The sequence below is a fragment of the Falco biarmicus genome, chromosome Z (assembly GCF_023638135.1).
Source record: "Falco biarmicus isolate bFalBia1 chromosome Z, bFalBia1.pri, whole genome shotgun sequence".
NCBI classification, from domain to species: domain Eukaryota; kingdom Metazoa; phylum Chordata; class Aves; order Falconiformes; family Falconidae; genus Falco; species Falco biarmicus.
In genome coordinates, this window is record NC_079311.1 from 5,523,852 (window position 1) to 5,551,717 (window position 27,866).

General features: G+C 41.8%; 2 protein-coding genes and 1 long non-coding RNA gene across 6 annotated transcripts; 1 reads left to right on the forward strand and 2 right to left on the reverse strand.

The window, feature by feature from the left end:
- CETN3 (centrin 3) lies at positions 1-12,429 on the reverse strand. 3 transcript variants are annotated; one of them, XM_056325094.1, is made up of 6 exons: positions 12,274-12,429; positions 9,239-9,374; positions 7,438-7,552; positions 4,596-4,787; positions 2,742-2,764; positions 1-195 (listed from the first exon to the last, which is right to left on the reverse strand). In XM_056325094.1, the coding sequence occupies exons 1-6, from the start codon at positions 12,288-12,290 to the stop codon at positions 166-168; spliced, it is 513 nt and encodes a 170-aa protein (XP_056181069.1). In that variant the 5' UTR covers positions 12,291-12,429; the 3' UTR covers positions 1-165. The 3 variants fall into 3 exon arrangements, with proteins under 3 accessions (XP_056181069.1, XP_056181070.1, XP_056181071.1); XM_056325095.1 differs by lacking the exon at positions 2,742-2,764; XM_056325096.1 differs by lacking the exons at positions 1-195; positions 2,742-2,764 and adding an exon at positions 4,112-4,435.
- On the reverse strand, positions 9,239-27,225 carry MBLAC2 (metallo-beta-lactamase domain containing 2). 2 transcript variants are annotated; one of them, XM_056325093.1, is made up of 3 exons: positions 26,697-27,225; positions 23,957-24,114; positions 9,239-9,374 (listed from the first exon to the last, which is right to left on the reverse strand). In XM_056325093.1, exons 1-3 carry the CDS (start codon positions 27,139-27,141, stop codon positions 9,369-9,371), a joined length of 609 nt encoding a protein of 202 aa, XP_056181068.1. In that variant the 5' UTR covers positions 27,142-27,225; the 3' UTR covers positions 9,239-9,368. The 2 variants fall into 2 exon arrangements, with proteins under 2 accessions (XP_056181068.1, XP_056181067.1); XM_056325092.1 differs by lacking the exon at positions 9,239-9,374 and having other exon boundaries at positions 20,545-24,114.
- Positions 12,561-20,290, forward strand: LOC130142744 (uncharacterized). Its single transcript, XR_008819494.1, has 2 exons — positions 12,561-17,457; positions 17,513-20,290. It is a non-coding gene; the product is annotated as an uncharacterized LOC130142744 (long non-coding RNA).
- Positions 27,226-27,866: the final 641 nt, after the last annotated feature.

A 27,866-nucleotide genomic window follows, 5' to 3' on the forward strand; every position in this document is an offset into this window, starting at 1 on the left:
TGCATATAACCTGTCTTTATTTTGGCCCTGTGAGGAAAGTAATTTTCTGCATCACTCCAGCTACAGAAATGAATGGATGTACAACACATTGTAATGGAAGCTGCCAATGTTTCCTCCCTTTTGTGCTGAGTTAATTTCTTTTCTTCTAATGCTAAATATCTCCAGTCATAATAGCAATAAATTCTTCTTGATTGACTGTAGAAAAAAAGAAAACAGTTAGACAAACAGCAAACATCCATAACTCATAAAATAAAACAATGCATATCTGTATTATACTTTCTATGTAAAGGTCTCCCAGTATTTGTTGTCTCTCATCCACTACTATTCAGGGTTTACAAATTTGGATTTTTTGCTTCTAGAAGAACAGAGATTTTGCACTTTTTTTTTTCTTCCACGTAAAAGGAAAAGTCAGAATGCAAGCTTAATTACGTAGAAGCCAGAATCCAGCTCACATATAACAAGCTATTATTTCTAATTATGAAAGTAAAAATATTCTAGAAGTAAAAAAAGATAGAAAAAAACACTGAGAAAAGTATGTAAACAGATGGCTATGCAAAAATATGATACTTCATTATTAAGATTCTTTAAGATTTATAACAATGTTTAAAATGGTAGATAATCATTGTTTCTCAAGCAACAGTACTGCAGCTCCAGTTACGATGAAGTTCAGTTTTATTCTTGAAATCATGGTTCAGATATTTATGCCCAAACCGCACCCCCACTGTGAACCATGCTATTCTTCTCTCTCAAACCTGTAACGCTTGCCAAATACAAATTTAATTTTAAGATCATTTACTAATGATTCCATAAATTAGCTAGAATTAAAATGGACTTTTGACAAGCTTTTCCCCATCTGAACTTTCTTCATTCTTCAGTTATAATTAACAGAAATCTTACACAAATGTACTTGAAGAAATTAAGTCATAATAATAAATTAATTAGCAGTCATTAATTATTTTGCTGCACTCATACCTGAGCTATTGACCCTACTCATATGTTAAAGCAGAGCCACTGTAAAAGAGTTAACCAATGAACATGTTCACTCTGCAACTAATTACTGTAGCGGGGAATGATTAGAATAAGCCCATGGTATGGAAAAGACCAGACATGTATGAAGAATTCTCCCTGACAATTATCTGTCCCAACCAATATGCCCAAGATATTCCTAAACAAAGCACTGCAAAGTAAGAGCTACGTTTACAGCTAAAAGAAAATTAAGTAAATTCAACTACGCTGAAGAATAAAAACCCTAAATCTACCCCGTTGCGACACGTGTCAAAAATATGAAACAAGGAGATTTAGTCTAGCTTAGGACCCTACGCTCTGAAATATCAGTCTACCATATTGCTACATCACGCTACACATAAGCACTACGTTGACTGTATGACTTCAAAAAGCATTTCCACTGCTTTATCACAGTAACAGCACAATAATTGCACAAACATCCTCCCCAAAATATTCTCCAGTTTAAAAAATCCTGGTTAAACAATGCTGAAAAGTGAAAATACAGTATTATAATGACAAACACATTTTCTAACAGTCAAAGAAACTGCAAAGAGAAGCAGTTATGATTCCCACCAACCCAGTTAATCCCTTGTCTGATTTAGGATCTGCTTACAAGTTAAGCACAATGAAATCAGAAGCAATCAGTCTTTCCTAGTGTCAGATTTCCCTCAATTCCATGACACAAATTATCATAAAAGAGGAAACTAGGATCCCAGCTAATATGAAGATAATACTGACTTACATAATCTGGAGAGTTAAAGGAGCATATTATTTCAGTTCGTTTTGGGTTTTTTTCCTAATTCCGTGCCAAAATCTGAGACTAAAAACTGGACTGTTTTTCCTACAGATGCATCCACACAGGACAACAAAAACTGCATGAATTGACAGCATGGAGTTTCTAAAAACAGTCAGGGTCCAAAACAGAAGTAATTTCTAAAACTAGGAATACAAAAATAAGAAAATTTCTGTTTTTAAGGCAGACAGGAAGATGTCAGAAACACTTTCTTCTACAGAAACTTATGTACAGTGTACCAGTACAGCTCTGTGATTTTGCTGGAAACACAAGTTTTCAAGTAGCCTGGGTGTCACACAACAGACTTTATTTCACTATGAGCAAAACAATCCCTCAAATGTAAGAACTTTGTTAAATCACAAATGGCACTATTTCTGTATTTAAAGTATCAATTAAAAATGCTACTAACTAACAGTTTCAGGTAATTTTTTTGGGGGGGGGGCAGGAAAAGAATTACTTGACAGCAAGATTTTGCTATGTGACCCAGATGTTTGAAGCTACACAGAACAGTGATTTACAGGATTATTTACTTTTACAGAATGAATCTTAAAAAGGTAGAAACAGCATCAGTTTTCTTTAAAGAAGAGAAAACACATAGAACCTTAAGGATAAACAGCACCATATACAAACATTATGCTGTCAATCTTCCACATTCGATCTCATGCTTGACTGTTCTAACAAAGAGAATGAATGGATGAAGGAATAAGAGGAAACTGAGCCACTCACTCTTAGCTGATCAACTTGAATAAAAAATGTAGCACTGATGCAAAATAATTATGACTCAGTAACCTTCCTGAAAGGAGCTAATGTTCTGCAATCAATTTGTAGTGACCAAATAACGACATGACAAAAACGCATCTATGCTTCTGACACCTCAGTTGGCAGGTCCAGGACCACGACACAGAACAAAACATGCTTGCAGATGACTTCCACTCTCACTCACCTCTACAGCTATACCTTCAGGGGCTGGGGAAAAAAAAAATAAAGTGCATGTTTGGTGGGGTGGTGGGGGAGGGACAGTAAAACTAGCAATGCAGGTCCTCATAACTCCTTCTTTTAAAAGCAAAATAAGCTCAAAATTACCTACCTAGATTAGCAATCAATCTAAAGGACTGAGAAGACAGGCATCACTCCTTGCCTGCTATGTAGCTACTGAAAAGGAAGTAAATAGCTATCCTGTTGTCTACTAGAATTCAGTGGTAATCCTGTATGTCACTGCACACAGACAGGTGCCTGAAAACAGGATTTTCAGCTTTCACTATACCGACCTGCTTCAATTATCCTATAGGAAACACTGAGAAAAAAAACCAAAACAATTTTCTCAAGATGCAGTGCCAAGAAAATCTGATCAAGTACTGAGACTTCAGGGATATAATCAGCAACAGTAACACTTAAAAGACGAAATTAATAGTTTTCTCCTGGCTTAGCTTCCTTAAACATCTCACCTGTGGAATCAGACACTGCCAGTGCAAGAAATGTGTGGGATGACACAGCTGGGAGTGTGGAGGAACAGAATTATGCAGTAGGGATTTATTAAGGAACTATGGCCTCTTTCTCCATGTTTAGTTCAGTAACAAGTGTCAACATTAACACTCTTCTGGCGGTTGAATCACCAACCTTTCACTGTCTTTGTCTTCAGGCTCTGTATTTACACCACTACAACAGAACAAAAAGTTCGCATTTCCACACCACCAGGTTTAAATGTCCTGCTTTTCCTCTTAAAAGGGGTTGTTTCAGTACTTAATTAATTGTATTCCCAGGTATGGAGTAACACCAGTCTCAAACGCACTGAGGGGAGGAGTGTCTGCCACAGGGCTGACCAGGTGGGGTTTTTTCACTAGTAGTTAGAGCTTTGAGTGCCACAGATGTGGTGGCTCACAAGTAGAAATAAAATCCTATTGTAACTGGAAAAGTTGATGAACTGCTAGTGAAATCTCAGACATGAGTCACCATTCTAAAAGAAAAACTGAGAAGCAGTTTTCGATGACTGTTAGAAACTGCAGTGTTCAGATACACAGTCTCAAGTGACTAGTCCCTGAATTTCAGATATTAAGTTTTCTGGTGTAAATATAACAGTATTCTCGAGTTAATGAAAAAAACCTAACTTTCAGTGTTCACAAAGAGGTAATAAGCATAGTGTCAAACTGGATTTGTTAAATCATTCTTTAGCTAGCTAATAAATCCCTTCTGCAGCACACTTGGTATGGACCTTGTCAATTCCCCTGAGCCATTTTTCACACTACGCTCTTCAGCACTCTTGAGGTTCAGAAGTACATTACAGACCCATCCAAGCTCCTGCATATAGACCCAGGGTACATCCAGCATGATTTATTAGCTTAACACTCCACATCTGACTAACATGCTGAAATCACAACAGTGACACATCACCACTTAAGAAATATTGACTAGGCGATCAAAAGAGTTTCTCTTAGCCCTTTAATCCCTTTAGTGATTTATAAGGAAATAAAAATGTTCTGTAGGTACATCGCATCTCCCGTGTACCAGTTCAATTACTTCCACCTACAACCACATTTTCACCACTCTTTTAATAGACCGTGGTTGAATAAGTTTAGTGGTGCATCAGCTTGAGAAATCAACTTGATTTTTAGACTCCAAATGTTTTTCCAGGACTAGTACCTGTCAAAAACAACAATTTCCATTACTTGTAAGCTAAATTAAGTTTGAGCAGAAAGTTACTTAGGAAGAAACCAAAAAGGGCATTTTCACAACAAAACCCCATTTAAAAAGGGGAGAAAAATAAGAACAGACTATATAGGGTTTTGTTGCTAACACGTACTTTCTCCATCGCCATCCTTATCAAATTCTTCAATCATAGCTCGTAGTTCTTCATCAGACATATTTTCACCCAACTCTCTAGCAACCCGGCGCAGGTTTCTCAGGCTTATTTTACCAGAGTCATCATCATCAAATAATTTGAATGCCCTGATTATTTCTTCTTGTGGGTCTCTGTCCAATATCCAGTCTGTCACTGTAAGAAGGATACTTAAGTTAGATAAAAAAATTCTGAAGGGTAGACTCAGAATGACCTTAAGAGACTAAAGCAGTATGAAGCACACACACTTCCAATTTCACCCATTCTTCCATTTTTATATATTTAAATTCAACATGCATATTTGTTTGTCTGTTACCTGACCTCTCTTTCTCATCTCTCTTTTCCCAGGCTGAGTTTCTCTTTGGGACATAGCTGTTGCAGTGGAAAGCTATGTGGCAAGTGGAAACACAGTCATGCTTTAAACGTACTATTCAATAGGAATTAAAAGCACAGACATGCTTCCTCTGTCCCAGACTTACCTTCTAGAAAATTACATCAGCTCTGACAGATGAAGACATGTGATTTTATTATTTTTTTGTTTTGATGAGGATAGAATTTTGACTTGGAGAGAACACTGAAACACCAAGTAATAAAAAACACTCACATGGAACCTCCCTTTTAGGTACAAAACCACACTAACAGGAAAACAGAAAAAAACTAAGCCCAGGGGTTATTTAAAGGACACTGCTATGAACTGAAAGATGTTAATACTGAAAGGGTTCATCAGCCTTTATTATTCCTTTTATCACAAGCATTTGTCGGTTTCTGTAACAGAAAAGACAAACTTGCCACATAAAGTATTTTTCTAGTAATTATTTCAGACCAACCAACCGTAATGTATCTTCACATCTTTGTACCTGCTAGCCTTGTATTACAGGGCTTGCTATTTATGACTTTCATCAAGCCATTAAAAACACATCAACGCTGCTTGTGCATAGAAAACCACTTAGCATCTGCTGCTGTCTGCAGATGGAACGCCTGCTCGGGCTTAGTGAATTTGACAGGAAAAAATTATAATTCAAGCTCATATAAGCTCACTACAGCAATAAAGTTTATATGTCTACATAAATCCCTCAGATTTATATTGAATTTAAGTATGTTCATTTAAAACAACTATGCCGCATGACAATACGATATAATTTGAAAAATTCTACCTTTTGCAGCAAAAAGACAACTGCACTGTTAGCTGAAGAACAGTAACATACCAGGTTTCTAAACACTACAGGTAACATTATTGTACAAAAGGAGACAAAATGTAATTGCATCTTTATACATTACAGACAGGCCAGTCCTACATTTAAAGTGATTATTAACATTAAATTATGAAAAACTGATGGCTCAAGAATTGCTTAGCTACACTCAGCAGCACTTCACAATTAAAGCTTCATACTATAACCTATTTTCTCTAACTCCCTGACCTTTTTGCTAGAAGCGGTATCATGTTTAATTTTGTGCCAAGGTCACAGCAGCACTCAAACCCAATTCAAATTTTGGGACAGGTTCGATCAGCTTCCAAGTACATATTGTACTTTCTACCAGAATTTTCCTAGCTTACCACTGCACTTACTGAGTGCCCATATTGATAGCCAAGACAGAACCAGGAGACAACAAACAATGCCTGGACTGGATATCATGAATTTAGAAAGAATTACACAGTAATGATAGTATATTCAATTATATAATATTATAGCATGATGATGTAATTACAGCAGTAGTATTGTTGCTATCAATGCAATACTCTCAATTTTTTTTTTTTTACCTTCCCTCCCCCCCCAATTAAATTGGGACTGATCATATATATTTCCCCATAGGCTTTATATTTGGTTCTTTTCTGACTTACAATTTGCTCTTTCCTGGAATACAACTACAAAAATATTATCTGTGATTTAACAACATAATTTGTCCAATCCTAACCCATTAAATCATTAACCTCTGCCACTTTTCAATCAATAACTGTTTTGCCACACTAAGTAGATTGTTATTTGTAGCCAAGAGCAAATACACATCTACTACACCGGAGCAGGTTTTTTTTCTGAATATTGACACAAATCTAATACCTTGAACACAGGGACTGGAATAATGAAATACAGCTATAAAGCCCACACAGCTTTTTTTTTTTTTTTTTTTTTTTTTTTGGCAAACGCAAATTGTATGCAAAAGTATAAGTTATACGTAACATCCAAAAAAAAAATCTTCAAAGAAACTTAAACTCTAATCTTTTAAAATTCTGCAGATCACTACATACTGGACGTATGTCAAACTGTGCAAAACACAATCTTCAGATGAAATAAACAGCCTAATGAAATTCCACTGGTTTTATCAACAGCTGAAAATCCTTGAAGTACAATATTTAATATCTCCTTCAACTTTTATTTGTTATATAGGAAGTCTGTACTCAGTTTACAGTTTGTCTGTGTATGCACTGCTTCCTGTGAAATTCAACGTCAATTATTTTTTCCACAGTAGGAAGAAGAATCTTATAAAATGCATAAACAACACAAGAATATCTACATTTTAAGTTAGCATCTACTCTTTTGTAAACGTTTAAAAAAGATTAGGACTATGTATACTCTTATTTCCTTCTATACTGTGGCTATTATTCATCTCGACATATCAAACTGCATATTCAGAATACAAAGATTTATCTTCCTCCACCATTTACTTTTATTAATAAAAATATGAAATGAAATCTCTCAGTTCTATTGCTTAATAGTACTTAATAACTGAAAAAGTACACAAAGTACTTCCACATTGTAGCAACCACTACAGGTTAAATTTCTCTAAAGATACATAATCAAACACATACCAACTTCATTAAAATCTTCAAAGGTGATCTTGCCTGTCGCTTCTCGGTCATAATCTTTAAGTATTTTCAGCACATCAGCTTTTTTCACATCAAAACCCAAGGCTCTCATTGCCACCTTTTGGAATAAAATGGAAGTGCAACCATATATGAAGATTAAATATTGATTTATCAGATTTCTTTTTATTTTCAGTAATTACCTTCCCAAGAGAGAAGGTGTGTATCAGTGGTTTAGCAACAATAATAAATGAATTTAACAAAAGTAAAAAAGCTCTGATTATAAAAATCACCTAAAACTACTATTAGAAAATGGAATGTCAAGTTACAGTGAAAAAACTAGCCTTTGCCTTTTCAGGGATTTCACAGACTGGACCAAATACTTCTTAGGGCAAGTAGACTTTCCTGACTCCCAAAAACATTTCACGTACTGACCCTTTCTTGAAGATAGAACTGAAAATCCTTCTTCAAATTAGTCTTCAGTATTCATACTAAGCGTGTATATGTTCATGAGTTTACAAATCCTCTTACAAGTGACTTCACTTTTTCCAGTGCACAACATAAGCCAATGTATCTTTTCTTTTTCCATTAGGTTAGGAGTGCATGTTTAGTTTCCATTTCAACTGAGATAGCAATTTCTCAGTACACACACTACCCTGACTTCCTCCAAACTGACAAACATACACTAAAACAGAGATAGTTCTTTTCTTTATGCATTTCTGCTCTTCCACAGTATTATCTTCAGGGCCACAATATTTAACTAGGCAGATAAGAAACAGCTTTGCAAGTAATCATGACAGCTGGGAATTCAAAGCATACTGTAACTGGAAAAAGCATATTAACAGGCCCAAAACAGTTCCCACTCACTGTGGCTTCCAGCAAAGATAAAAGACCTGAACTCTGAAATGAAGGAGTTTTATAGGAATCGCGAGACCTATGACACGCCTGTAACACCAATTAAAGTAAAAATAAGACTTCTGCCCCCACCCCACCTTTGAGTTACGTGGTAGAGCCAGAACATGGAGGCAGCAGGTTGGATGAGGTATTCCTTCCCAAAAGAATCTCACCCAATATAGGATAGAAACACTGGCCTCTCCAAAGCCACTTTTTCTTCTTGATGCAATACAATCAGAATAAAAATTCATAAAATATTTAAAAGACACTTCAATAAACTTAATGTACTACTTCTAGACTTCCAGACAGGACTCACTAGGAAAGACGGCCATCCTACCCTCCATTTGCCAATAGCTAACGGGAAGAGATGTCTTCATTGGGAAGGGCAGCTACCAAGCCTCCCAGACGCAAAACAAACAGCATCTCTCATTCCTACCATCCATAGGCTCCCTACTGAAAAATGCAAGTGGTAAGCTCTGGTGTGTAGTCAACAATTTTACAAATCTGATTTACATCTTTTACCTAAAGCATCTGAAACCTGTGGGTTTTCACAATACCAAGCTTTAGATTATGCAATGCCTTAAAAAAGAACCAAACACCTTTTCAAGAGCTTTTTCCACTTAGTCATCTGTCCAAGCTAAACCCTGGAACCCTGGGGAGCATTCAGACCAGTGTTATGCAGCATGCTACAGTAATTCTGTTACTGTGTCAAGTATACAGTTTGGGAAGAAAAGTTCATTCTTACACCAATGCAGTTATTTCCTTCCTCTGCCCAGCTGCCCCCCCAATATCCTCACTCCTTTAGCCCAGCAAGAGACCTTGAACATGGAGTACTTTTTAAAGATACAGCCAACATCTTAAAAACTCACTAAGAAACATATATATTATCTGCCATTAAATGAAAAACCTTTACCTTTAACTCATGATAATTTATTGCTCTATCTTTGTCTGTATCAAACAACTCAAAGGCATCTTTGATTTCTTGCTTCTGTTCCTCAGTCAGTTCTCTTCTCTTTTTCTTCTTAGTTTTGTCTACTGAAAGCTCACTCCTGAACAAGAAGAAACAAATTAAGTGTAATAGATTTCTACCGGGAAGATACCACTTAGATAACAATTTCCACCAACTAGAAACTTACCATAACTGCACAGATCACTACCTTACCCATTCAACCTTTTCCCAGATTGTCCTCCCAGTTTAAAATACCATTCCGAACAGACAAATCCTCTGTGAAAGTTGAATGATGCCTCCACTCCCCCACCCAGAACACCAGAACAAAATCAACACAGGCATTTTGGTGAACACATAACAACAACAATAAAAAAAAAAGAGGGTAGAAAAGCTGTCAGTTAAAAGGATACTTGAGACTACAAACTGTATTAGCAGTTGAAATGATGTAACTCGTGACAACACTTTATTGCTAAACTGTAGCTTAGAAAAAAAGAATTTTGACACAGACAGGCTAACAGAGGCTTAACTAGGCCAGACAACTGGATTGTCTGGCTACTGAAGTGGGCATTAGATGCCACAAATCGGCTTTGCTGCCAGTACCAGTTCTTAGATAAATGGCATTTACAGATATTTTTTTTTTTAAATCACACACATACATACTGCTCTAAAGACTTTTTGGTCTGTTTTGGTATATACAAAAAGAGAAAAGCCCCCCCCATTTAACAAAACTTGCCCAAAGACAGCCCTCTTTCCCTTGGCTAATCTAGAAATACAATTAAATTTTCAGATAACAGGCAGAAAATACATTATACATATACTAGGAACACCATTTGAAAAAAACCTGAAAAGGACAGCACTGATAAAACCTACTTTGGACCAAGCTAGTAAAGGGTACATTTTGTTGTAAATGTGTTTTATTCACATCAGTGAGACTGACTGTTGTATCCAGAGTAATTGCTTGGAAGATCTCCAGTTCAGAGCAAGAACTCTAAAGCAAAAAAAATACATTTGAAATAACTGGTGATATCAACTCAGACTGCTACAGTACTCAAGATACACTCCTGGAAGAAGTAAGCAATATGTGAAGCTCAGCTGTATGCTGTCACTGTGATGAACAAACTACTGTGGCAAATCCCCTCTGTCCAGTGATCATGAGGCTGCACCAGATGTACTGAGTCCAGCTGTGGACAACCCAGCACCAGAGATATGCACAGACAACAGATAATGCCTAAGGGAGACTACCACGCCTGGTGGCTTGCAGCACAGGGTGCATGAGAAGCTGAGAGAGCTAGGTTTGTGTAGACTAGGGTGAGGTGACTAAATGACATGCTGACTAGGTAGGGAAGCGCTAAGGAGTGGAGATCTAAGTGCTGTCATTCACTGTCTAAAGGATTATTACACAGAAGACAGAGAGAGGTTCCCCTCAGAGGAGCAGAGTGAAAGGACAAGTAAGAATAACTTAAAAAAAAACCAAAAAAACCACACCACTGAAAAAGAAAAACCACGACAAAACTAAGAAACTGCATCTGGACTAAGGGGAAACATTTTCCCAGTGCGAGTGTTTATGTGTTGGAACAGTTGCACTGGGAGACTGAGGAGTCTCCATCATCAGAAACTTTTGGCACCCAAGTGGCAAAGGTACTCAGCACCTCAGTTTTCTGTGGGACCTACTCTGAGCAGAAAGCTCGAATAGATGACTTCCAGAAGTCCTTTCTAACCTAAATTATTGTATAATTTAGGTTATGCTCTCAGGAAAATGCTCTTTACACCGACTTGTTTGTTTGCACCAGAAGCAGAATGCATGCTGAGTCATCCACTGTAAAGTGTATAAAAATTACTGATGAGTGAACAGAAAAACTGCTTTTCAAGGATATTTATTTTCTAAATCTCCTGTGACGAGCTGCTTTTTCATCTCCTTTGTCAAGAATTTGGTAATTTTAATCAAAACCAAAAATTAAACACACACTTAATGTTCAACATTTAGTTCAACATTAGTTAGGGATTTAGTGTTCAACAACTGCAGCTACACCATAAAAATTCCAAATATAGACAAGAAGAGCTGCATAAGCTGGACCTGCCTCAGACCACAATATCCTCAAAGAGCGAGAAGTCCTTAGCAGACCAATTGGGACAGCATGATTTCACACAGGCTTTGGATTACGATAGCTTTTGGAAGGACTAAAATAACTCTGAGCTGCCTAATTAGGACTGGGAGAGTAGCTCAGATCCAGAAAGCCCACGTTTTGTGAGCTGTGATGATGAAATCCATTTAGAAATCTGAAAGCAGATTAACGCTGAACTCTTGTGGAAGAAGGATCTGGCTAATGAAGTGGGGGATTTTTTAGAGCTTAGCATAAAATATTTTTTTCGAAAGATGGAGCAGTACTTCAATGCAAGTAGTTTAGTGCCACTTCTTCTATAACCACTTTTATCACACGAAGCGTGAAGTTCTAAGAGTTGAAAATTAAGGATCACATATATCATACAAGCATATTAATTACGCCCGAAGAAAAAGGATTTGACAGGTATAGAATTAATCCGGACCCCCTTATCCAAGTTACTGAATCAGAATTGAAGAACAACGCAACAAAACAAACTCTAAAGCTTAAGTTAACGTCTATTAAAAAGGTTTTCTGAAGGTGCATTAGTTCAGACAACCCAGGAGGCACCTCTCAAAGCCAGCCGCGACGGGCCCTGCACTCCCTCGGTGAGCAGACGGCGGCCCGGCCTACGGAGGGATCAGACAGAAACGGAGGGATCAGACAGAAGCCGCTGGAGGATGGGGACGACCTTCGCCGCGGCACGCCAGCGCCCAGGCCTCGCCGCTGCCCGCCGCACCCTGCTTCCCACCCGGGCCTGCCCCGGCGGCCCCCCGAGGGGGCAGCGAGGGCCGGAGGGCTCCGGCGGGCCCCGGCGGACGACGCCCGCCCCCCAGCCCCCCGCCCGCGCCCCCAGGCCCGAAGGGGGCAAGGGGGAAACCGCCCCCGGCTCATACCGACCTCAGGGCCAAGCTCATGCTGCTGCCGCCCAAGAGCCGGGCCGCGGCAGGACGGGCCGCACCGGACCCGGCCGCACCGGACCAGGCCGCCCGCCGCGCCCCGCCGCGCCGCGCTGCCTTCCCCTTGGAAACGCGGCACGACGCCAGCGCCCGCCAATCCACGCCCTCGTCGTCACGGCACCGCCGCCTGGCCTCCCGCCCCGAGCGCCAAGCGCCTGCTTATTGGTCGGCCGATTGCCACTCAAGGGGGAGGGGTCTCCGCTCGGGTCGTCGCCGCGGGGGCGGGGTTTTCGGCCCGGAGTTCCGTTACCCAGAAGGTTGCGCGGCGCGGGGGGGGGCGGTGCTGGAGGTCTATGGCGGAGCGGGGCGGTCGCTGTTCACCTACTAGCCCGGCTGGCGGGGTCCCGGGGGCGGCCCGGAGCAGGTGTGTCACTTCTGCTCGCCCTTCTGCAGTCTGGATGTGCTGTGGCTGTGGCAGAAGAGCTCCCCGCCACCTCAGGCCCTGCGCGCTCCCTCCGCCGCTCGGTCGCATGGCGCCATCTTGAGTGTGGAAGTACGGCGGGTTGTGGCGGAGGGCCGGCCTGGGGCCGGGGAGCGGGCACTGGCTGCGCAGTCGGCGCGCCTAGGTATTGGCAGTGCTTGGGAAAAGTGGCCTGGCCTCTGTCTACTGAGAATTGCTACTGGCAGTGCGCCTTTAAGATAGGGCCTGGAAGCCCTGTGTCAGAGCTCGGAGATGTAAGGGGAGATGTGCAGCGTAAGTGCGTTCCTGCGCTATGTATATACACAGATAATATTGAGAGCTTACAGAAATACTTTTATCAAGTCTTTCTGACATTGTACAGGCTTTGCCTTCATAAGAATTCCTGGAGCATGTGATCTGTATTACATGAGGACTGCAAGACCTAATTACATAGTTCTACTTTGTACTGCCATTAATACTTACGTGCTTTGCAAACTAGTGAGTGAACTAACGTTACATATTCTGTATGTGTGGGAAACATCCATCTTGCTCATAAGAAAATGTGGAAAAAGTGGTGCCTTGGTGCTCTGGTCAGTAACATGTAGATGTGCCTTGTGCCTTGTCATTCAGGCCACCCTGAGCAGACAGCTGTTGTAAAGGACTGGAAGAGTACAGTCTGGTGTTAGTAGCTGGACTATACAGATGTTCAAGTTTTTTCTAATACTGTGCTGAGCAGTCTGGCTAAATTCACTGAAAAGATTCAGGCAGTTAAAAATGCCTTCAAGCATTTTAGTCCTGTTCCTTCCAGGGCTGACAGCATGTCTTGAAGGTGTTTTACATCTGCAGACATGTAGTTTTCCAATAATAAACCAGTAGCAGGTTCACCCTGAGTACATAGTATTGGACGTGAAGAGTTGGACTCGGTAGGTATGCTCAAGACACATTTTTCCTGAACAGTCAAGCAGAGGAGTTTTGTTTGGCTGGCTGTTCATACTACCTCTGGTCCGCAGATCAAGTATGCAGAAGCACTGTAAGAAGTTGGTGATTGACCTTTGTTAACAGATGGTAGCTTTGTAACTAAAAACATAAATTACTGGCAGGTTTGACCGTCAACCTGTGCTTTAGTGAGATTTTTGGTTAGAGGTTTTTGATTGCACTCCTTGCTGTTTGCATGTCTGCAGTTAGATGCATTCATCTGAGTAATTGTGTGTTTGCTTTTGAATCTGTGTTTTTTCCCAGTTCGAAGCAGGGAGTTGGGCACAGGTCCTGAGTGCACATCTTGGGGCTCTGTGCTGGTAGCTCTGCAGTCAGTCCGTGCTGGTCACATCAAGGCAGTAGGTACTGCATAGTAAATAAACAAGCAGATATACCCACAAAATAATTATTTGTGCTTCATACAACATCCTTGCATGGCCAGAGAGGAAAGGAGAGCATTAACTGAATGGTGAGAATGCTCAAAATGGAGCATGGGGGAGTAGTCCTGAAGGCACCAACAGCCCTGAATTGCCCTGCCTCACCTGGGACCCCCACCCACACCCTCTGTGCATGTTGGTCCTGTAGCTCCGCCTAGAGGCCCTTGGTCCTTCTGTGAGCTGTGTTGGAGATGGACCTGCCCTCATGCTGTGTGCTGCTGTTGCTGACTGACTGGCTGGACTTCATCGCCTGGCCTTGAACTTGAGTAATCACCTTGCAGTTGTCTGACAGTGACTGGGCAGCAGTCACTGGGCTGCTGACAGCTCTGGTTACCATCACTATCCCTGCACTCCATGTGGAGGTTGCTATCCCTGCCTGTGTTACGGTTGCCCTTGGCTTCTGCCTTGTCCTCTCATGGAGCGCCCCTGTCCTTGGCTTCTCCCTGGCAAGTAGACTCAAATACCTGATGCTGAACAAACCTTAGGGTATTCTTCCACAAACTGGAGATCCAAATTTGGGTCTCTATTTCTAAACTTAGAAGATAAGCTATCGAATTGGCTTCTTGCCTCCAAGGTCAGTGAGCTTGCCCTGACTTTAATGAGAAGAGTTGCATGGCTGACTGAGCCCTTTCCTCTACCCTTTAGTTACTTAACAAACATACAGCTCTCCCCTTTTGTGTTTCCTGCTGGCTGTGAATTCTGCCTCTAGGTGCTTATGTGCTTCACTGAAGAAGTGTGAGCAAATCCTCCTGCAGTGGTTTCAGCTAGTAGAGGTAGGACTCGTCGCTCTTCTGTTGGTCCTCCACAGTGTTTCCAGAAGGGAGCACCCAGCTAGGTCTGTGGTGACTGCTTCCCATGCCTAACCTGGTTAGGTGACCAGTGAAGGTAGGTTTGAAATTATAAGGGCGAGCAGGGGCCACAAAATCCACAGGAATAGGTACACCCCCTATGTTCTCTGCATCTATATTTGATTATTCCCAACCACTCTCATTTGCAAGTGTAGGAAGGGAGAGTGACTTACCATTTACAGTCCTCAGTCTTTGTAGTGATATTATACTTTGCACTATACTGTTAAGATCTTCAGGGCAGAAGAACTCCAAGCAGATCATTCCCTAGTGCAGCCTGTGCTGTTCTTAATGAGATGCTATGGCATAAGCTCTGCTCCAGAAACCAAAATGCCGCTGTTTGTAAATTTAGTAAACTGGCAGTAGTGCTCGTATTGCACATGAAATGGAGATGCCAGGAGTTCAAAACTGAAAGGACAGGCTCAAATAATAATAGCTAGAAATAAATGATTGTAGGTATCATAGCTTGTGACTCACAAACCCTTACATTTTCAAAGCTGGCTAGACCCCTTCTAAAATCACTTTTTAACAGAGTGGTTAAATTAGAATATCACTAGCATGTTCCTCATGCTATTTATCAGCAGCTGAATAAGGAAAATAATTGTTTAGTTGTGAGGAATATTTGAGGGCTTTATTATTAGCTGTATCTTCAGCTTTTAATTAATTTTCAAACTCGTCTGTTGCTCTATGAAAGCCATTTGCGGGGCTGTCTGCCAGCCATATCTTCCCCTTGAGTGATTAGGTTTCCTTTTCCCTTCCTAATTTTATTAGTATTTGAAGCCATTCTACTGTTCCCCTGTCCCAAGCTGAACTTGAGGGTGTCGGAGGTTACAGACCTCATGCTGGCTGTTCAAAATCAGATCAAATATCAGAACTTTCTGATGTAAAGCAACAAGCTGCTTTGTCAATGAAATTAATTAAAAAAATTAAAGGGTTAGTTTTGTTTAGGCACATTTCATGGAATTTTAAGAGTTGTTTGTTCATGTCACTGTTAGAGCAAATTGTATGGCACAAAATCAGTGTGAAAATGTAAAGCCATATTAAAAATATAGCATGTCCTTCCCAATTTGATGATTGGAAATGTACTCCTGTGTACATCTGGGTCAAACTGCTGGGAAGTACCTTACTCTAGCTCTGGTACAGTCACGGAAGTGTTGGTGAGGGAACCCTCCTGAGCCCTTCTCCCTGTGTCAGGGTTCTTTTTCCAATGCTTTTAAATTTTAATTGCTGTTAAATGCCTCGTAACCTTCCCAGGGCACTGTTGGGGACATGTGGGAGCACACAGAAAGTCATTAAATTGGTGGGATTAGCCTGTCCAATAAAAGCTGAGTAGTTGGAGGCAATCTGCTAAAGATGGTTTTAGATAGCACAGCAAAAGCAAAGAGCAGTTCTATAACACTGTTGTTTCTACTTTAATCTGTAATCATGCAGTGAAGCCTTTTCTTTTATTTTCATGGTAAATTTCAATGCCTTTTTTTTGTGCAGAGAGATGTAGTCTCTGGTGGCCCCCTTTCTCTGTGTTCCTGCTTTCCGCACAGCAAAGCACAGCCTGTACGTACCCTGTAGAAGCATTAACTGGCTTTGAGGCATGATTATGCTACACAAAGCAACACAGTGTTAATGTATAAGCTCGTAGTAAAGTGATTTAAGATCACACTAGAGTGGTCTGGGCTACTTGTGTGCCTCAGAGGTGCATAATTAGACAAGATTGCTTTCTGCCTAGCCTGGATATCCCTGTGCTGCACCACTACATGCAGTGTAAATATAAGCTAACATGTTTTTACCAGCAAAACCCCTCTGTAATATTTAGCTTCAAATACTGTTACATTTAAAGTAAGATCTAATGAGTGTTTTCTGATTGCATTTCAATTGTATCTGTTTTTGTGCTTCCTAATTCAATTTGGAAGCGAGAGGACCAAAGAATTAGTTTTGGATGAAATCTGGTTGAATTTTTAGACACAAGAGGTACTGCTTAATGACTTCAGTAATACATACATTAATAACTTGAACAATAACTTGAAACAGTGTTGGTTGAATTCTTAGACCTAGATTTAAGTTAAATATTCATAATTCTTCCTTTGCCATATATTTTTCCACTCTTCTCTCCCTCCCTCTTTCCTAAAGATCTCTGGTTTTGTTTTCTTTTGCTACAGATGTCTGCTCCTAAAAGGCATGGTGTTATGCTAGACAGCATTTGTTCTAAAGCTCATTTGGAGCTCTGCTGTATAGCATCCTACAGTGTAGGATTTAACAGTAAGAATGCTTTTTTTGTTTTTCCTGTCCCTGAGAAGGTTCTTTATAGCAGAAACATCCCATGTTTCATGCATAGTGTCATGATGACAAATAGAGGTGTTCACTGATGTAAAAATAAAATGAGATGCAGTAGCACTGAAGTAATTAAAATGACTGTTTAGTTTCCATGTGCATTAGAAAGATGATTACAAAGACCCTGTACTCAACTGAGATAGGTACCTCACAACATAGCATCTATTGCAAAATACAAGTTGTACTTGAATATGACAGAAACAATGCAACAGATTCGTAGTTGCTCTAAATAAAAATTCTATGTTACTGGTAAGAAAACTGGAATCAGATCGTATGCACAGCAGTATGAAAAATAGAATTTTACATTTTTAAACTTAAATTCAAAGTGCCAAAGAATGACCCAAAACACTGATTGCTATAAAGAAATTCTTTCTACCTGACCGGAGTATAGGCTGCATGTGAGATGAAGGCATAGCGAAAGAAAGGTAGGAGGCAGCCTGAAGTCTGTTCTTACTTACGCAAGGGTACCCTGTGTGACTAAAGCAGCTGCCTCGTGCTCTGTAGCTTTCTTCTCCACCTGGTAAGCTATAAGGACAACTGTGTTTACCGTCTGCACAGAAGCTACAAGCAGAGTAATGAGCATGATGGAAGACAGGATCAGAATTCAAAATCATGTTGATCACTTGATTAGGTGGTCTGGAATCAGTGATACAAACAATGAAGACAAGTTGACTGCTTTATTTCATAGGAGAAAACTCAAATGCAGAAATGCAATATGGGAAGTAAGTGGATAGAAAATATCATTACAGAACAGAAGTTGGAGATTACAAGGGACCAGAAGTATGAATCATAGAATCATAGCATCATTTAGGTTGGAAAAGACATTGAAGATCATAAAGTCCAACCATTAACCTAGGGATATGATGTATTAGGAAGGGTGCAGACATATAAGGCAAGGATGGACCTGTTCTGTTGTGCTTGGTGCTGGTGAAGCTTGAGTGGCATACTGTTTTGCAGAGCACAGTTTAAGGCAGGAATAAAGAAACTGGAAAGATCTGGAGGGAAAAAAAAGGGAAATTACATCTTTCCTTATATAGCATGTTTTTAAGCTTAAGGTGGCTGACCGGTAACAGTTTTCTGCTATGTAAAAACTCTGATGGACACTCATCCAAGAATAACAGCTTGGTCTGTAGAAAAGGGTAACCTGGACTGAATATGAAGACGACTGTAAGCTGATCAATAAGGCACTGTGGAATGATGTGTATGGCTGCCAGTGGGCCCCAGGGCTGCCCATTCTCTGTTGGGTTTCTTATGTTGTGCTCCAGACCCCGTGTTCCAGAGATGCCCCGTCTCAGATACTGTGAAGGAAAATAAGCTATTTCTCAGCATGAGGAAGAGGGGAAGAAAGGTTGATGGGAGGCATAGATGGAAGACTGGGAATATATGAGGAAGCAGCAACAGGGGATGTGGGACAAAGAGAAAAGTTGGTAACATACCAGAAACATGAGGCAGTTGGGGGACCAGAAAGTGAAAGTGATGGAAAACAGGAAGAAGGGGGGGCAGGCAGACCAGGGAATCTCTAATTTTAAGCAAACGTTGTGCTTCTCTGCATGAAGATGGTGCTAGGTGACCCCAAAATTGTCCTGTCTTATCCCTCTATTTCTTACTTGTCTGCAAAGAAGTGCAATTAAGCATTTGATTTCTCATTTGCAAGCCAAACCTCTCCCCTTATCTGCTGACTGCCAATGAAAAACATTCATTCTTGTTGCTAGAAAAATGTGCCGTATCAAATCTGATGTCAAACCCAATTATTTTCACAGTACATGTAACAAACTTTGTCCAGCTTGGTGGCAAACCTATTTATTGAGAAAGGAGTAGTGACAGTGATGGATTTTGCTCACACCTTGTGTTCCTGGTACTACTGCTTCAAACACCAGGACAGGAGGTGAAGTGCTTGTGAGTGTGGCACCAAAATCTTTTTGTCCTGTGCTGTGATGATACAGTGCTGCTAGCTCTTGATGTGCATCTGAACTTATTATCAACCCCAGAAGACAGAGAAAGGCTTTGCATTTCCTTCATGTGAATGGAAGTTGTAGGTTGCCACATTTTATAAACTCAGATCTGTCTCACTCCTACTAGAAGTTACCTTGTCCCTAGACGTGTAATGGGCAATCATCAATACACAGTTGTCCAGCACTTTGAAATGATGACACTCAATCAGCTGGGTTAATCACAATTGTTGGTTGGCTTGTATGATTAAAAGACTCCTCTGCATCACCAAAAAGGACAGGCACAGGGCTGTGTGTGGAACCCCAGTAACATAATCTGAGAGGAGCCCCTCAGCTGGCTGCTCCCAAACTGATTTTTTTTGTATTTAGATAAAACCAACATTGTAATATTTTTAAATTATTGTCACTTAATTGCCTTATTTCCCTCATAAAATCATCTTATTTCTACCTGTATTTGCCTTCAAATTCTGTTCACATCACCCCATAAAATTCAAAATTTAACAAGGTCAACTAGTTTTGAAAATAAGATTGTATTTGTGCTAATGTGCAAAGAGAATGGCTTGAAGATTGCACCTTGAAATGAACGCCTGAGAGGAAAACCAATGCATCGTATTAACCGAACCACCAGATATCCTTAAAGTCTGGTCATCCCCTGTCTGGAAGGAAGCCTATCTTCATTGTTAAATGACCAGGTACATTTCACCTTCTTCACTGGTTCTTAGTTTTATACAGGTACATTTCTTCCCTGCTGGTTTTTATGACAGTAGCTCCTTTTGTTATTCCTGGACCAACTTCCACTAAACTTCTACTATTTATCTATTAATAAGGAGCCTTATCTTTTACCAGAAACCAGACAGCAAGTATGCTAGGTGGTATTTCCAGCTCCAGTTACATGCTGAACAGAAACTATGTGACCACTTTTGTTTCAAGTACAGTAAACAACAGCCACTGGCTGTGTCTTGTGTGGAAATAATAATCTGTGTAACCCCAAGCTGAAACTGACCCCCAAATACATGTTTCCATAACATCCATGTTTTCTGTGTGCGAATTCTATTGAAAACCTAATTCTGATTTGTGTTAAAATGTGGGGTTTTTTTTCCCCCAAGCAGTACCCAGTCATGTTTTTATACAAGCTTTGCAGCATCTATGATATATAAATATTTATAATGCAGTCTCTTGCTTAGAAGCGTAAGAAACACTGCTAGGAACTTCAAAAGATTGCACCATTTAGAATGAAGAAGTGCTTCTCTTGAAAAATACCTAAAAATTATCACTGAACTGTACAGGAGTATAACTTTTTTTATTATGATTATTGACATAAAATTATTTTTTTATTTGTAAGTTGTTGTTTAATATCACAAAAGTCTTGACAGATTACAGAGCAAAACTTGCCATCCAATTTGCCAGTTCCTGAAAACTGCATTAACAGCATTAACATAAATTTAGATTTTACAAATAAATCAACACAGATCTAAATGCCCAAGATGTTACAATATTTAAACTTACAACATGTGTTTTAAATATTTAAATCAAGTAGTGTTAAAAGAACACTGTCAAACTCTTCTGACTAAAACTTGGTAATTCTTAACAAAAATAGCCATTTTTTTATACTTAAAACATATCATTTACGTAGGAGTAAATTTCTTAGAATACAAAAATAATTTTGAGACCCTCAAAAGCTACTTTCAACTAGATTATGACAGCAGTTTACTAACATGCTCCATTTTAGGCTATGTTCGGGTAAAGCTCAATTCAGAGCTAGAAAATTATTTCCTAGATTTTGGTCAAGGAAAAAAGCCCTGGCAATTGCTGTTACCTGTATATACTTGATGGACTTAAGCATGGCTTAACAGGGCATTTTGTCAGTGATCTGGGCATTTAAGGATCTTGTGGCTGATACTGAGCACAGACATAAACAAAAATGATGGAGGGCGTCTTTCCTCTTGAATTGGCATGCCAGTGAGCCTTCTCTTAGCAGCTCAGCTTTTACAACACAGTAAAATCTTGCTATAGGGCTTCTAACAGTGGATCAAATAAACAAACCAATGGTGGTTTAACACAAAAAAAATGTTAATTCAGTGTGATCTCAGGCTCCTGATGAACATTTGCAAAATTTTAGCAACTGGCATACGTATTAGCAGGCTTCGTGACAGAAGAGGTCTCTCTGTCTGCATTGTTGCACAGGGTTATCACCAGTGCTCCTACACTTCACAAAAGCACAGAGCAAGATTACTACTGGTGTTACACCACAGATGGCTAATTTGAAGGAATCCAGTTACTGCTGGGTAACCTGTGACACCATGGCTTCATCCGGATAACTGGCGTAATCTCCAGTAATACCTATTTCTTCAGCCATTCTGACTTTCCTGCTTGCCACCTCAGATCTGTGGTTGCCCATGGTGAACCCTTGGCTACCAAGAACGTGATCTGAACTGCTATGTAACAGCAGGATGCGTCAGCAGGCTAAAGGAAAACCACACTGTGGAGTTTGTTCTCAGCCTCTTCACTGAATGGCTTCCCAGGCTAACCTTTTATATTTCTTCCTCTGGCCAAATGAGACCAAGATAAAAAACTCTTGGCTTCATTTATTACCGAAGTCTGTCACTGAGTAAGCACTCCTCATGTAATACACTGATGTACTTGCATTCCTCCAAAAAAGAGACTATGACCTGAGTGGTAACAGGTCTTACAAGTGCTGCGTTGCTGCACCTGACCTGACCGCTCACAGTTTTACTTCAGTTTGGAGATAGGCACTGCTAACAAGAACTAGGCACATCACAACCTATCAGTACAAATCCTGGTGAAAAACGTATTCAACAGTAAAGGCAGGAGTGCAGTAATCCGTGAAAGGAGAAAAGCATTACGTAAAATATTCTCTTTCATAATTTTTAGACAGATGGTTTTTATTTTACAACTGTTTTTTTCACCAGGATTTACACCTAATAAGGGTATCAACTTCCACTCCCCCATGCCTTAAAGAGAGCCCAGACTCTGGGCTCCTATTCTCTTGGGTTTGATGAGAGGGAGGAAAAGCTTCCTCATGAAGTGAAAGCTAAACAAATAAAGTTAAACTGCACTGAAGTTTGGGAAAAACATTTGCATTCCTTTTCAGGAAAGTATTTATGCCTATATACAAAAATAACCTCAGACAGTGTCCTTTTAAAAAAGTTAAATACGTATATACTGTTAGAATAATTACACAAACTAACCATTTCAACAGCTTTTAAGTATCACACATTCCATTTCGATAAGCAAGTTACAACGTCATTTATCATTTCTCAATGTGTTCAACTTTTTTTTGGAACAGATAAACGCAATGCACTTTTCATAAAAACCACACGCACCAAACGCTTCATAAACAAACAGTAAACAGTTTAAATTACATTCACTTTGTGGTAACAAGCATACTGGCTGTTTAATCCAGCACCTGCAGTAGCACAAGGTTATGCTAAGCCCCCATCCCCTGTCACAAAGCATTAACAAGTTACAATCCAGTCACATAAAAATACTCTTAAACACAAATAAAGCCTTTAGCTTGTCACAATCCAGTTCCCTCAAATTTAAAGAACAACATACTAATAATTATTTTTTTTATGAGCTCATCAGAAAAAACACAAACACATCAAGCAAGGGCTCAATCCACTTTGCACAGGCTAGTCTAACACATTAAACCTAACAAGCACACCTATAAGCAAAACAGTTCCCTAGCTGACGGCGAGAGTGCTCTTTCTTGCTCCTCTGTCATGATGCAGGCATTCCCTGCACCGCACCAAGACGCATGAAAGCCTCAACAGTCCATCTGCTCTTGGATCCGCATCAAAAGCTTTTTGGGTAAGCTGATGTATCTATACCTTCCAGCTTGGAAGTCTGGTCTACAGCATTTACATAGGTTAGCTGTGTCAGACAGCTACTTTGCAAAGATGCAGGCAATGAGGGGTGCAGCAGACAGCAAGCAGCAGGTGACAAAATAGCTGTGGAATGGCCCTTAACTGTTTCTGTCCACCCAGTCCTGTGCAGGTGTTGCTCTTAGTTTGACCTAATGGTGCTGTTCCCCACAAACACCAGGTCTTAGCACAAGTTCAGTTAGGCCAAAACCTGAGCAGGAGCTGAGTGAACAGTCATAAGCCTAGTGCTACATCAACAAGGTTTCAGGCATGAAAACCTCTCATTTTGGCACATATGCGTCTGTCAGAAACGTAACAAAAATAAACCAATATTTCAATCACAGTACATGTGCAAACATGTCCTGAAAAAATAGAAGAATGGTAGCTTTGGTTGAAGCTACTAGCTTATGTACTTTTTATAAAAATAGGAATAAAGTAGGCAAAAATAGGGAGAATTTTTGCAGTTTATTTGTATCAATTTGCCAGCTCCTTAATAATACATACTGCTTTTGCTTGTATCAACACTTTCACAAGCCATGTGGTTTTTCAGCAGGGAATAGATCACACAAAACGTACTGTCACTACGAAGTGACTCTTGAATTTGTAATGCGAAGTGCTATACTCGCAATGGATCTCATGGCACAAGTAGAAACCTTGTGACAAACTCCAGCTTGCGAAATGTAGTTGGAAGCTAACCGATACAGCCTTTCTGCCCCAAATATGTTAAAGTGCCCAGGCAGTACCTTCTCCACGAGACCTCTGTCCACTAACTCCATGAGGCGCTGGCAGCTTGCAACATAGTCACTTACTCTGCTGTAGGGAAGCCAGTCAATCATGGATCCATCATACACCACGTCACCGCTGAACAGAATCTTCCGGTCTTTGTCGTGTAAGCAAATACTGCCTCTTGAATGACCAGGCATGTGCATGACAGTAAGCTGTCGGTCTCCAAGGCTGATCACATCCCCTGCAAACAATGTTACAGGAAAACGTATGTATTTATCACGTATATTAAACACCACAGAGAATACAACCTACCCATACGCTGAGAGTTTGTCCATACCATATATCCACAACAACAGCAGTGGGACATTTATTTTCTTGGTGACTGAAGACGTCTTCAGTCTTTCAGTGTCTTTCAGACAGAGACATCTGAAACACACACTTGCCAAAAGGGTATTTTCCAATTATAATTAACACAGGCTTCAGCTGTATTAATTGCATCTATTCCCACCTTAATAAACTAAACAATGTGAAAACAAACGTGATAGGATAAAATGGGAAACAAACAGAACACATCTAACCCAGGTCTCCTTTGAAAGTTTACAAAGTAAGTATCTCACAATTTATTACAATTTTACCCTCGTTTAATTTGCCAGAATTATACTCCTGCTACTTCCGAAAGGCAAAAGCACGGAACATAAATTGCTAGAGGAAACCAAGACTGGCCTCCATACACTGTCTTCATCTCATTCAATCAGATATACAAAAGCAGAACTTTCTTAACATTAGGTCATTGTTTTGCCAGCTTAAATGTGAATGCCTTTTCACTGCATTAGCCACTGAAGAGGTACTTTCAGCAGAAAGTCAGTCTAGGGATGGAGAACAGGCGAAGTAAGTCTGCTGTTGATTTCAAATTGTAATGCCAGCTTAATTATAAATGTGCAGACCCCATTAATTGACATGTGGCAAACATGTAAAATTTAGGGCTGTGCAGGGAAAGAAGACCAACATATAAGCAACCTTCTCAGAAGCAGCTGCTTAACACTGTAAGAAAAAGTAAAAGAAATAACATCCAGTACTATTGTAAAATGATGCTTAAAACTGTAATATGCATTTCCAGTTCCAAGGAGAGCAGGAAGATGTTGCCAAACCCCTACTGTATAAGAAATCTGAGTCACCTATCTGTCTCACACCAGAGACAGGCATGCCATAAATTTACTCCAGCAAGCCTAAAGGTAGGTGCTTAGGTCTTAAGACAAACTTTTCATGACAGGACCTTTGGTAATGAACTGAAAAGGATTACTGAAAATGCTAGAACAGCATTTGGAAGTCACCGAAGAGCTAATGTCTGATTGCGCTGTACCCAACAGGGGAACGGAGAAGCACCTAGTTTCAAAATTATCAAAGAGAATTTTCAGCCAAATTGTCTTTCAGCAAAGCATTGGGAAGCCTTGGCAGGAGGAAGAAATAGACTTGACTATTAAACGTACTGTGCAGAAAATGCCTGTATTGGTGAATGAAGCCACAGTGGGGGTGATGGAGCAAAGTGTTCCAGCTAGTTTCAAATTGCTCCTGGCACTGAAAAGAATACGAAGAAACAAGGCTAGGGCACCCAAAATTTTAAAAAGTTTCCAGAAGCTCAAGGGACAGCTGAAAGAAACTTGCGAGTCTCAGAAGACACAAGTGACTAGAAAAACATTACATGCTAAGGCACAATACAAGTAAATGCAATTTTAGCCAGAGCAGCCAAAATGAAAAGGCATTTGAAAGATCTGGTAAGATTAAAATGTAAACAAATGAAGCAAGCAACGTGCAAGTAAAAGCTTCAGCTTTGGACTGTTAACAGTATTGCCCCTGCCACTTCTTTGTTTTCAGCATTACGGGATATCCCCACCTCACAGCAATTACACATGCACTGAGATGACATTCCATTTCCACACAGTATGTCGCTGTGAGCCTTATCTTAGAAACTGGCGTTACTTTGACAGCAAGCATGCTTGACCTTTTTACAATATTATTTTTTAAAGAAAAACCCCCTTAGACTGCTGCAGATTGACTATATTCAAATGTCACTTCAGGTCTTGTCTGAAGCCTTCAGTAAGTTCAGTTCTGCTTTTCCAAGCACCTATGCAGGATGGCCCAATGCAGCCAAGAAGAGACTTCAGTCCCCTGAAAAAGGTGTCACACGGATGCCAGACAGCTACCCTTTACCTTCTGCTTCACCGTATGGTGCAGTTAGGCTGCCTGTTGCCAAAATAACCTGGTCATTGCTAACCTGCCAGAGACCTGATGGAACTTTTTTTACCTGCAACAAGCCACTCCTGTATTACAGTGACACCAATCCTGTAAAACAAAGCCCGCATTCTTCGCAGCAGGTGTTTCGGTACATCGCTTTGTTCTTTACGCTGCGATGCCTCGATAGAACAACGAGGGTCACCAGACGCCAGCGCTGGCTGACAGGGTGACATACGGTTAGAAGCCTAAGGCTAGGCCTGGGGTGTTCGATCTCGAATTACTGCGGAGTGCTTCTCGTTTTAAGGAAAATAAACCCCGCGTCAGCAGGCGAGCGCAGGGCAGGTGCCTGCCCCTCGGCACCGGCCAGGGCGTTCGGAGCCGGCGGGAAGGATTCAACCCGCCGCGCCGGGCGTCCCGCGGGGGCCGGCGGTGACACAGCCTGGGCGCCACAGAACAATCAGTACCGGTTTAAGGATTACCATACGAGCAGCTGCGTAGGGCGCTGCAGCCCGGGCCTAAAAGCCGCGACCGCCCCCAGCGCGCCCGGACCCCGCACACGCGTGTCGCGACACGGCGCGAGGCCGCCCTCACCCTCCTGCAGCAGCCGGCTGGGCCGCACCGGCGGGACGCGGAAGTGCCGAGCCCGCCAGCCGGGCCGCGGCGGCCGCGCCACCTCCCGGTCCGACAGCCAGGTGACGGCCTCATAGTTGTCTCCTCTGAGCAGGGCCGCCGCCTCGGCGCTGTGCACCGCCACCTCCTCGAAGTGCTGCAGCCCGCCGGAGTGGTCGAAGTGGACGTGGGTGGCGACGGCCAGCAGCGGCCGCGGCGCGGCCCCCTCCTGCGGCGCCAGCAGCCCGGAGGCGCGCAGGTAGTCGGGCAGGCTGCGCAGCCCCAGCCCCGCGTCAATCACCACGTCCCGCTGCGAGCCCCGCACCAGCCAGATGTTGGCCCGGTTGCCCGATTCGTAGAAACGTTCTTGGATCCAGAAGATGCCGCCGCCCAGGGGCTTGTGCGCGAACCACTCCAGCGCCGACATGCCCGCCGCTCCTGCGGGACGGGCCCCCTCAGCGCCGCGGCGGGTCCCGGGCCCGGCCCACTGCGGCAGCGGCAGGCGGGGGCGCGGCGGCGGCGGGCGGGCGGGCGGGCGCCCTGGGGGGGGCGGTGAGGGGGGCGTCGCCTGAGAGCGCGGCGGGGCGTCGCCTGAGGCAGCGGGGACACGGCCGAGGCGGCGGCGGGGAAAGTAAAGCCGTAAGCCCCAGGTGGTGCGGGGAGCGGGGAGAACCCCCGGGGGGTGGCCGGGGCGAGGGGGGAGGGGGGCGGCGGCCGGGCAGCGCGGGGAGCGGGGCGGGGGTGCAGCAGAGGGGGGGGGTCTCGCACGGCGTATTCACCGTTTTACCCTCAGGGGCATCAGGTGAAAATAATAAAAAAACCCAAACCAAACCCAACCACAATCACGCAAAACCTCAGTATATATAAATGACAGCCTTTTCTCCCGTGTGTGCGCTGCCACCGACTGCACCTGCCTCTGAAAATCAAGCCTGCAAGAGTTCTGTTCTGGGGAAAACTGTCAGGAAAAAAAAAAAAAACCTGTCAGGAAAAGCGCTGGTGCCTGCGCCGAGCCGCCTGGCAGCCCCTTACCACTGGCCTTGCCCTCCCGGCCGCTTCCGCAGCCTGCCCGCAGCAGCGCCGTACGTAGCGTTGAAAGGATTGAAAAACTTAAAATCTGAAATTCTCCATCTCGTTTGTACAGTGCATGATGCA

Coding starts and splice junctions, on each gene's coding strand:
- MBLAC2 (XM_056325092.1), bottom strand. CDS start 27,141: ATGTCGGCGCTGGAGTGGTTCGCGCACAAGCCCCTGGGCGGCGGCATC. Junction 24,115..26,696: donor CAGCCGGCTGCTGCAGGAGG/GTGAGGGCGGCC, acceptor CATTGTTTGCAG/GGGATGTGATCAGCCTTGGA.
- CETN3 (XM_056325094.1), bottom strand. Junction 4,788..7,437: donor TGAAGATTTTAATGAAGTTG/GTATGTGTTTGA, acceptor TCCTTCTTACAG/TGACAGACTGGATATTGGAC. Junction 196..2,741: donor CTGAAGGTATAGCTGTAGAG/GTGAGTGAGAGT, acceptor TTTTTTCTACAG/TCAATCAAGAAGAATTTATT.